The sequence below is a fragment of the Peromyscus eremicus genome, chromosome 9 (genome assembly GCF_949786415.1).
Source record: "Peromyscus eremicus chromosome 9, PerEre_H2_v1, whole genome shotgun sequence".
In the NCBI taxonomy this organism is placed as follows: domain Eukaryota; kingdom Metazoa; phylum Chordata; class Mammalia; order Rodentia; family Cricetidae; genus Peromyscus; species Peromyscus eremicus.
Window position 1 is genome coordinate 71094115 of NC_081425.1, and position 12089 is coordinate 71106203.

The window sequence follows — 12089 nt, forward strand, 5'->3', positions numbered from 1 at the left end:
TACATGGATTTCTGTGGGAAGGGGAAATAGAGCTCTCCTGGGTAAACTGGTAGTGGACTGGAATGTGAAGGGTCGGATTGAGTGGGTTGGGGGCTGGGCAGAGGGTGAGAGTAATGAAAAAGATGTCTTGATGGGAGTGGCATTCCAGAGTAGAGAGAAACCTGGTGCCAAGGAAACTCCCAGGAATCCACAAGGATGACCCTAGCTAAGACTCCTAGCAATAGCTGAGAGAGTGCCTGATCTGGCCATCTCCTGTCATCAGATTGGTGACTACACTAATGGTCATCAGAGAGCCTTCATCCAGTAACTGAGGGAAACAAGTGCAGAGATCCACAGGCAAGCACTGGGCGGAGCTCTGGGAATATTGTTCAAGAGAGGGAAGAAGGAGTGTACTAGCCAGGGGGGTTAAGGTCATCACAAAGGACCCCACAGAACCAAATAACCTGGGTTCATCGGAGCTCACAACTCTGCACCAACAGCTAGAGAGCCTGCATGGGACTGACCTAGACCCTCTGCATATGTGTGACAGTTGTGTAGTTTGGTCAGTTTGTGGGACTCCTAGCAGTGGGATCAAGGCCCGTCCATAATGCTTGAGTTGGCTTTTGGGAACCTACTCCTCATATTGGGTTGCCTCGCTCAGCCTAAGTACAAAGGGAGGAGCGTAGTCCTACCTCAACTTGATAGGCTTTGTTGACACCCCTGGGGAGTCTGTCCCTTGTTGAACAGAAACAGAGGAAGAGTGAATGGGGGGAAGGCAGAGAGGAGGTGGGGGGCAGGAACTGGAGGGGAAAATTATGTTTGGAATGTAAAGTAAATGAAAAAATTTAATTAATTTTAAAAAAAGGAAAAAAAGAGGTTAACAATAGCAGTGCAGCAAGGGATTATACTGGTGTGAGAAGGGGAATAAAGATATATCTTATTCACATGTTTATTGTAGTATTTTTCAGTTACAAAGCCCTTGTCTATGGACAGTATTCTCTGACCACATTGCTGACTGACCACCTGGTGATTTGATCACACTGTCCTTTGTTAAGTTAGTGAGATTTTGCTCAATGGTTCTGATTTGATTTCCTGCTTGGGAAGTTTGACAGTGACAAAGGTCAGGAGTTGTTGCTAACATAACACTTTATGGTCAACTTTAAGCAATTAAGAGCTATAGAGGGAAGGCTGTTAGGTCAGTCCTATGTGAAATCTAGTCTTGAATTTATTGTACCTATCTGTGAGTGAATATATATACATCTACATCACATAAACATACATATACACATACTTATGTACACACATGTAGATAGATAGATAGATGTAGTGGGTAGCCATTCCAGCTTTGATTTGGAAATTCCAACCCCCACTAAGGCTTTGGTAACTGTCACGCCTACAAGGCGGGGCCAAGAGAGGACACTGAAGACCTGAGATCCAGATGCCCTGGCTCTTTTGGTTCCTGGACCCTGGATGCTGGAGGTAGACTGAGCAGAGTTCTCCAGAGGACACTGCCGGACTACGCTACGCCTTTCCCAGACCCTGCAACCTACCTATGCCTTCATTTGTAAGTTATGCCACTAAATAAATCTCCCTTTTAACTACGTGGAGTGGCCTTAATAATTTCACCAATATCTGGTGCCCAATGTGGGGCCCGAACCCACGACCTTGGGATTAAGAGTCCCATGCTCTACCGACTGAGGGCCATTCCACGTAATTAAAAGGGAGGTTTTGAGACAGAGTTTCTCTGTGTAGCTTTGTGCCTTTCCTGGAACTCGCTTTGTAGACCAGGCTGGCCTCAAACTCACAGAGATCCACCTGCCTCTGCCTCCCAAGTGCTGGGATTAAAGGCATGTGCCACCACCGCCTGGCTCATTTCTTATTATTATTTGAAGGATCAGAGGTTGAAATGAGACTACAGTATGAGTCGATTTTACAACTATGTTTTTGTTTGTTTTTTATTTTTATTTTTATTTTTTTATTTTATTTTTTTATTTTTTGAAACAGCATTTCTGTGTGTAGCCCTGGCTGTCTTGGAACTAACTCTGTAGACTAGGCTGGCCTTGAACTCACAGAAATCTGCCTGCCTCTGCCTCCTGAGTGCTGAGATTCAAGGCATGTGACACCATCGCCCAGCACAAGTATGTTTTTAAAATTCAAATTATATTGAATAATGGAAAAAATCTTCTTACATAGGTAGTGAAAGCACATGAATCTTAAGTGAGAAAGCTTGGTTCAAGTAGGTATGGTGTCTTGAGAAGTAAATTGTAATAAATCAGCAACACAATAACTGAAATAATATCTTCCATATTAATAAAATCATTAAAACTAAGATTCAGGGATGGTTCAACACGTGCAAATAACATAAATGCATAAAGTGAATGCAATACAACACAATAATGGACTTAAAGACAAGAATAAATTATCAACTTAATATATGAGAAAAAGTCTTCAAGAAAATTCTACATGCTTTCATGATAAAAAAGAGAGATTAGGACTAGCAAAAATATACTTCATAATAATAAAGCCTATATGAGAAAGCCACAGCCAACATAATTCTAATTATAGATAAATTTAGGACAATCACGTGGAAATTAGGAGCAAGAGAGAGATAACCACAATCCTTTCTCCTTTTCAATACTGTACTTGAACTACTAGCTGGAGCAATAAGACAAGTGAAGGAAATCAAAAGGATACAAATAGAATTCAAATTATCCGTATTTGTAGATGACATGGTATTATACGTAAGAGATGCCAAAACTTCTATCATAAAACTAAAAATAATAAACAAATTCAGCAATATAGCAGGATACAGAGACAAATTACATAAATCAGTAGCATTTTTATACATACTCATACACAATCCCATTCCTAATAACATCAAAGAAATAAAATTTCTAGATTGAACCTAGCCAAGAAAGTGAAAGACTACTATATTAAAATTTTTAGATCTCTGAGAAAGAGATAAAGGCATTAGAAAATAGAGACATCCATGCTCATGGGTTGGTAGAAGTAACAGGAAAATGACCATTTATCAAAATCCATTTGTAGATTCAGTGCAACCCTACCCAAAATTGGTATCTCATTCCTCACAGAAATTTTTGTAAAAAGTCTTTCCTAAAATTCTTATGGAACTACAAAAGGATCCTGAGCAAAAAGAGCAGTGCTGGAGGGATTACCATTCCAGACACCGAGACACATTGCAGACAATAGTAACAAAAACAAACTAGAACGATGGAACAAAATTGAAGACCCAAATATGAGTTTGCTTAACTGAAACCATCTAATATTTGACAAAGATTCCAAAATCATAAGCTGGAGAACAGACATCATGTTCAACAAATGGTACTGGGAAAGCTGGATGTCCACATGAAGAAGAGTGAAATAGTATCTGTAATTATTACCTTGCATAAAAGTTAACTCCAAGTTGATCAAAGACTGAAATGTGATGCCTGAAACAGTGAAACTGCTAGGAGAAAAGTAGGCATTATTTGTAGCTAGAGTTTTTCTGCCTGGCCCACAGTCAGGACAAATCTCTCTCACTCGCCAGTTCCACAGCTGCTCAGACCCTACCAAGTAAACACATAGAGACTTATATTGTTTACAAACTGTATGGCCTTGGAAGGCTTCCTGTTATCTAGTTCTTATATCTTAAATTAACCCATATCTATTAGTCTATAAATTGCCACATGTCTCGTGGCTTACCGGTATCTTAATATCTTTTCATGGCAGCAGCTGGCAGCATCTCTCTGCCTCAGCCTTCCACTTTCCAGAATTCTCCTCTCTCCTTGTCCCGCCTATACTTCCTACCTGGCTACTGGCCAATCAGTGTTTTATTTATTAACCAATCAGAGCAACATATTTAACATACAAAACATCTGACAGCAATTATTTGAATTTTAATGGATCCATATTTGAAGGTTAGGCCAGGAATGTCAAATAACTTTATGTTAATTAATGACACAAGGTTCTTGTGTTGTGAGAGCTGGATGTAAACTTCAATTCACAGGATGTTCCTGGGGAATCTCAGATTATGTCAATTGTATTTTAGCAAAATAAATAAATAAATAATAAAACCACACACTAATATGGAAGATATAAAGTTATCTTCAAACTCTGTATCTGAATATAAATAGGAAACATATAGATGCAAACTTATAAATGGATAAGCATACGTAAAAAGCATTATCTTCACATTTCTTTCTGGAAAATGCAGAAGACTGGTTTTGTACACAATTCTTCTTTATAGACTGAATGTGTGTCTAATGATATGACTATATTTAAGTACATGAGGCAGAATATTGTTCTAGAGGGTCAATTTTTGTATATGACAGGTCCATAATATCCTTGGTCTAGAATCCATGCCTTAGAAACCAAGAATATAATCATACATGCTTCTAAGAATTAACACAGCAAGGTATTTTGGGGCTTGGTATTATGAAAAGACACATGAACTCTTATCAAGTGTTGACATTCTCACTGATGTTTATGTCCTGAAGCAAAATGAATTAACCAAAAACTTACTCCTTGATTTTTTTCCCCAACCATATTGTATGGTTTATAACAAGACAAATCATTTTGCTAGTTCTGCTTCTTGCTCCATGTGTTGAATACTCAAGTTGTTCTAGTGAGTAAACAACTCTCTCATGTAATTATCTCTAATGGAGGCAATTTCTGTGATCCCAACTCTCATGTGGGTCTCTTGGTCACTACAGTCCAGTGACGTCAATTCACAATTAGTTTCTAATCATTGCAATTGCTTTTTATATATCTCTGTGCTGAGGACAGTCATATTCCAAAGAGTTGAGGGTGAAAATTGAGTTGGGAAAGGCATGGGTTTCCTGCCTCCCTCACCTATGTATTGGCTCCTGCGGATTTGTGCTGCTCTTGTTTGGTGCTTTTAAAAAAAGATTGCTGTTTTCTGGACCTATAAGATGAGATAAGTCAGGAGACACATTCTTAGGACATGTAAGTAAATGTATATATACATTATGTATTCAATGTAAACCAAGACATGTGAATATTGGTGACATGTCATAGGTGTTGATTTCTGGAGGATGCTGAAAGTTATTTGTGGTCATCTAATTTATTTTTGTGAACAGAAGCAACATATTATCTAGAGTTAGGCAAAGTCCTTTGCAAATTCTGTAAAATATTATTTATTTTGAAACTTCTTTTTAATTGTCTTTTCCCCATTTCAGATTTTTGGCTATCCAAGTGCTCCCCAGCTCCTTAGAACCCCCACATACAACTACATCTGATCTACGAGAAAGCAAACCCTTGTGGCTACAGACATTCAATTTATTTCTTCCCTTTTTTTCAAAAACTAAATGTTATGTTATCTCTATAGTGATGTATAGAAACTAAATCTTTCCAATTGTTAATAACTACAGTAGATTACAGGATAGCTACATATTTTCCACTTAAAGTCAAACAAGCAAAGTTGTTTTTGTTTTTGTATGTATGCAAAGACAATGTATCAAAATGTATCTACTACCAGCAATGTGGTATACCTGTCTGTCTTGAGTTGGAAAGTAAGATGACAGAAATGTTTAAAAGTTGGTGAAAGATGCATCCATGGAACAGAAAACTTTGTGACTCTTGTAAACTACATATTCTTCCTCACTTCATCTATCAGTTCTAATATCTGAGTAATAGTACTGCAGAAAAATTTATAGATTAAAATTTCAAAAATCAGGGAACTGAAGGTCACTCTGCCCCTCTAGATCTTCAGGCATGGTTCATCTTTAAATATTGTAAGAACCAAAATCAGTAAACATGAGCACATCTAATTGGAAACGTATTTTAGTCTGAGTTATGCCAGCAATGTGAAATTATCAAATAATAATTACTAGGTTAAATTAAATTAGAATCTAAGACAACACACTAAAACTTAACAGTAATTATAAATTCTTAGAAATCACTGACTCCTCACCTAAGTAATCCATTGAGAGGCAAATTTGGTGATTTTTTTTAGGATAATCTGATTAAAATGTAAGAATGATGAGTCCTAAGAGGTTAAAGGACCCAGGCAGTGATTTGTAGATGCCCAATAACACAATTATGATACTGACATATCATTTCTGGCTTTCATCAGTATAGAATTTATTTCAGAAAAAATGTTAACACTTTTCATCTAATATATAATGTGCCAGCCAAAGAAGGCAATTGATTTTATTAACTTCTCTGAATTATCAAGGGATCAATAATACTGGCCTATACTCTTTATAGAAGCAGATATAAATCTATAATAGAATGTTTGATTTTTGAGAAGGTACATTTTTTTCCTGAACCTTCTTTTTTTTTTTAAACCTTTGTTTTATTTCTCAGAATCCCAACTCTCAAATAGGAATCCCAGCAAGATGTTTCCGCTTGTATTACTCTCTTTCCTGCCTGTAAGTGTCCTCTGTGACAGGTGTCTAAGAGTTGGGACTTCTGAAAAATAAAAGAAAGCTTAAAAAAAAAAGAATGTTCAGAAAAAAATTGTGGTACCTTCTCAAAAATAAAACATTCTATTATATATATTTTTCTATAGGATGCTCTACTTTAAAACTACTTCTTAAACATTTCTGAATACCTTGGTGTGCTTGTTTTGATGGTATAAGTGATAAAAACACAACTTAGTTCCTTGCGGGGTTCTGACAAATTGGTAACATGAAATAGAAAAGTTATTCTCTGAGTTTGTTTCTGGAAATTAATTAAGATTATTCATCATTTACTGCCCTATGTGTAACTTACCCAGTTAAACTCAAGCAGTTTTGATCTAAGAAGACATTGATATTTATATTGCCAGTGTCTAGAAATAATAAAAACACATCTTTCAAGACCTGATTTAGATGTGATGATTTTCAAATTGAGATAATCTCATGACCTTTTGCAGATTGCTTTCTAATTTTTCTCATTTCTCTACACGTCTGTGGGTTATAGATCACTTATATGTGTAAAAACAAGATAAAAGGGATAAAGTTCAGATAAAATAAGACATATTAGCCATGTAGGAAGAAAAAAATTCCTGCAGCATAAATTCCTATGATACATAATCACTCTCCCTAAACTTAATTATTCTTGGGAATTTTCAAATCAGTGTGTGTGTGTGTGTGTGTGTGTGTGTGTGTGTGTGTGTGTGTGTGTGTGTATGTGTCCCAATAAATTCCTGTGATTACTAACACTAGTGACTGTGTGACTGTATATGAAAGAGGTTAGATTCTCCAGGGCTTAGCTGACAGGAACAAATATATCTGATTTCATTGTAAGGAGAATCTGTGTGAGGATCTGAGTGACCAGAAGAAAAAGTCTATGAAGTTCTGTATTTTCCATTTATGCCAGGACGTTGTATTTTCCTTTACAGAATTTGTAGTTGGAGAGGAGGAGATAATTTGTAGTGACTCAGGGTGAGGGTCCTTTTCATAGATTAGCTGACAACACAAATCCAGAATTGTCTGTCTTCACAGCTATAAACTTCATAAACACAAAGCATGGTTATAAAATGGCAAAACAAGAAGTGTACATTTCAGTAAGTTTTCTCAAGGTGAACACTGTCATCAGCCACATTAGCAACAGTGCTCTCAGGCCTCAGTGTCCTTCTGATCCTTGTTTTCTGTTCAAGGATGACTACAGTCAGGTTCCTCAAAACCATGTATTCGCTTGGACTGATTTCAGACTATATATGACTAGATTCATACAACATTTTATGGCATTATTCATGTAATTTTGAATAACTCCAGGATAAAAACACTAAAAAGTATAATCTTTGAAATATGAACTGTAATTGAGAAAGCAAGCCAAACTTATTTAATTGATTGATTTCTGTTCTGTTTCTACTCAGCAACTGAAGACAAATTCTTCCAAAGTCAATGAATGAAACAAATTACTCTCGGGTAACAGAGTTTGTGCTGTTGGGCCTGTCAAGTTCAAAGGAGCTCCAGCCTTTCCTATTTCTCATATTTTCACTCCTGTACCTAGCAATCCTGCTGGGCAACTTCCTCATTATCCTCACAGTGAATTCAGACTCCCGACTTCATACTCCCATGTACTTTCTGCTTGCAAATTTATCTTTTATAGATATATGTGTGGCTTCTTTTGCTACACCCAAAATGCTTGCTGACTTTCTGGTTGAACGAAAAACTATATCCTTTAATGCCTGCTTGGCTCAGATTTTCTTTGTGCATCTCTTTACTGGTGGTGAGATGGTACTTCTTGTATCCATGGCCTACGATCGCTACGTTGCAATATGCAAACCTCTCCACTATATGACAATCATGAGTCGCCGTGTATGTATTATTCTGGTCATCATCTCCTGGTGTGTGGGTTTCATTCATACAACTAGCCAGTTGGCATTCACTGTTAACTTGCCATTTTGTGGTCCTAACCAGGTGGACAGTTTTTTCTGTGATCTCCCACTGGTGACCAAGTTAGCTTGCATAGACACTTATGTTGTCAGCTTACTGATAGTTGCAGATAGTGGCTTTCTCTCCATGAGTTCATTTCTCCTCTTGGTTGTCTCCTACACTGTGATTCTCATTACAGTTAGGAATCGCTCCTCTGCTAGCATGGCCAAGGCCCGCTCCACCCTAACTGCTCACATCACTGTAGTCACACTCTTCTTTGGACCATGCATCTTCATCTATGTGTGGCCCTTTAGCAGTTATTCAGTTGACAAAGTCCTTGCTGTGTTCTACACCATCTTTACACCCATATTAAACCCAGTTATCTACACTTTGAGAAACAAAGAAGTAAAAGCAGCAATGTCAAAGCTGAGGAGTCGCTATCTGAAGCCTGGACAGGTTTCTGCACTGATTAGAAATGTTCTTATTATGGAAACAAAGTAAAATTGCAGGGCTGGAAGCATTCTTGTTTTGTCTCTGGACATTTCCAAAATGGAATTGCTGTTATTTATAAAGTTAGTCAATTAACATGTGGAGATATTTGAGGGCTTACGATAAGAGTAATAGACAGAATGCATTTCATGAAATTTGATAAGAGTAATAGGCAGAATGCATTTCATGAAATTTAATGGTCATCCAACTACTTTTGTACTTTGCTGTTGTTTGTTCTTGTTTTAAAAATTAAGATGGTTTTAAAATAAAAGGTCTGCTTTAATATGAATGCAGTTATTGCATTTATTGAATTGTAAATATTTTTGCTGTGTGTGGTTGGAAAATATAGTTTATATTCAAACTATCAAGTACATTTATTGTTTGTAAAGGAAGAAATGCATTTTCTAAAACCAGATTTTCAAACAAAAGATGAGTGATGAGTACTTGTTGCTTTTTCTAGTTCTATGTTCATTTTGCTCCTGCCATAATGCAGCTTTCTGTGAATTCCATGTGCTTACTAGAATTTAATGTTAGTCACAATGTTTTGCATTCACTGGGTCCGTGCACAGAGTTTACTATTCAGTACCAGGTTCTACAACACTTAGATTTTATGTACAAAAGAATCAAAGTAAATGGAAATTAATTACAATAGGTAAGAACATGAATGGATTTTTGGACAAGCCAAAGAGATTATACACAACATTAATTCCCAGACAGAACCTTGTATCTTGTAAGTAAAGCCCTAATACTGCTTGAAAAAGATAAATCCTTAGATGTTACTGAAGCTTTATAAGAACCAATAGTTCCTACCATGGCTTATCTAATGGCCATGTTTTTAAAACTGCTCATTATTTAGGAATTTACTGTTTCCATCAACAAATCCAAGAAATCATCGTATGTTTTACTCCTACGTCTAGTTTGGCATAGGCAGGTCCAAAGGTACCATCAAGTTGTATGAATAAATATTTCTGAACACATATAATATATATGTCACAAAATACCTTTGTCTCCATTATATTTTTGGAGCTCATGAAAGAATTGCCATGGCCAGTCGAGAGAAAAAGTAGTAATTTAATTTTCATCCTCAGAAAGGACTTTTCTACTTCTTTATATATGAAAACAAATAGGCTGTTGCTATTTTGAAGCTTCATTCAGAGAGACCAGAAATGAATGGGTGAAAGAACTTTTTATTGGTATATGTACCAATGAACATTTTTCTTAATATTCATCTTTGGATATGGCACTAGACTTAGGTAAAATTATTAAAAATCATGGATAACAGGAAAATGGTATGGCTAGATTAGAATAGAATAATTTTGAGAATCAGATGAGTGACCGGTCATGAGGACAGACATAAATATTAGCACTGTTTTGAATCTTCATTATCATATAAGTTGCCTTCCACAGACGAGGCAACCAAAGCAAGGAAAACAGGATTAGCAGTCAACTGATATTATTGTTTGTTCTCCAAGTACACACTCAAAACACATTGATGAAAGATGACAGAAGCCATGGTTTAGACTGTAAATGTATTTGGGTGCATTAAGTTTGCCTTAAGTTTACCTGTTCTTGTCAATACTGATACCATTTACTTGATCTATGATCAGAAGATATTGGAATCTGAAAACTTGCCATTTATTGGTTTTTAATCATTTCTTTTTTAAGAAATTATTTTATTCATTTTACAAATCAATCACAGATCCCCCTCTTCCTTACTCCCACTCTTCCAGCCTCCCTCACCAACTCACCCCCCCCCCATTCCCTTTTACAAGAAGGTAAGCCCATGGGGAGTCAGCAGTAGAGGCAGGTCCAAACTCCTCCCGCCCCTGCCTCAAGGCTGTGCGAGGTGTCCCACCATAGGTAGTGGGTTCCAAAAAGCCCACTCATGCACCAGGGATGGATCCTGATCCTACTGCCTGGGGGCCCCTTAAGCAGATCAAGCTACACAACTGTCTTGCTTATGCAGAGGGCCTAGTCCAATCCCTCAGAGGCTCCACAGTTATTGATCTAAATTACATGAGTTTCCACTAGTTTGGTTTGGTTGTCTCTGTACATTTCCCTATTATGATCTTGATGCCCCTTGCTCATAGAATCCCTCTTCTTTATCTTCCACTGGACTCCTGGAGCTCGGCCTGGTATTTGGCTGAGGATCTTTGCATCTGCTTTCATCAGTTACTGAAGAAAGGCTCTATGATGACAGTTAGGCTGTTCACTGATCTGATTACTGGGATGAGCCAGTTCAGGCACCCTCTCCACTATTGCTAGTAGTCTAAGCTGGGGTCATCCTTGTGGGTTCCTGGGAACTTCCCTAGCACATGCTTTTTCCCTATCCCTATCCATTATGTCTCCCTCTATCATGGTATCTCTTTCAATATAGTACTCGAAGTCCTAGCTAGAGCAATAAGACAACAAAAGGAGATCAAGGGGATGCAAATTGGAAAGGAAGAAGTCAAGCTTTCCGCTATTTGCAGATGATAGGATAGTATATATAAGTGACCCCAAAAATTCTATCAGGGAACTTCTACAGCTGATAAACACCTTCAGTAATGTGGCAGGATACAAGATTAACTAAAATAAATCAGCAACTCTCCTATATACAAATGATAAACGGGCTGAGAAAGAAATCAGAGAAACAACATCCTTTACAATAGCCACAAATAATATAAAATACCTTGGGGTAACTCTAACTGAGCAAATGAAAGACCTGTGTGACAAGAACTTTAAGTCTCTGAAGAAAGAAATTGAAGAAGATATCAGAAAATGGAAAGATCTCCCATGCTCATGGAAAGGTAGGATTAACATATTAAAAATGGCAATCTTACCAAAAACAATCTACAGATTCAATGCAATCCCCACCAAAATCCCAACACAGTTCTTCACAGACCTAGAAAGAACAATACTCAACTTCATATGGAGAAACAAAAAACCCAGGATAGCTAAAAATATCCTGTACAATAAAGCCACCTCTGGAGGCATCACCATCCCTGACCTCAAGCTCTACTATAGAGCTATAGTAACAAACAGCTTGGTTAATCATTTCTATCAGATTGATTCTTCCACATATGGTAATGTCTGCTCTTGTTGGATTTGATTTCTACTCTCATCATGAACTTTTCTTTTCACACATCTGGTACTTGGATCACCATTTGACTTTGTTTACTTACAGAAATTGCATTCCACAAAGATTGCCTTTGTCACAGCACACATGACAAGTATGATGCCATACCATGACTTACAGTGATAATATAAAATCAGGAATAGGACTATGAAATTTTTCTTGTATTGACAATACCACTA

The 12089-nt window shown here is 37.1% G+C and overlaps 1 protein-coding gene across 1 annotated transcript; it reads left to right on the plus strand.

The window, feature by feature from the left end:
• Positions 1-7823: 7823 nt before the first annotated feature.
• On the plus strand, positions 7824-8804 carry LOC131920076 (olfactory receptor 4K15). Its single transcript, XM_059274495.1, has one exon. The coding sequence runs from the start codon at positions 7830-7832 to the stop codon at positions 8802-8804; it is 975 nt and encodes a 324-aa protein (XP_059130478.1). The 5' UTR covers positions 7824-7829.
• The last annotated feature ends 3285 nt before the right edge of the window (positions 8805-12089 follow it).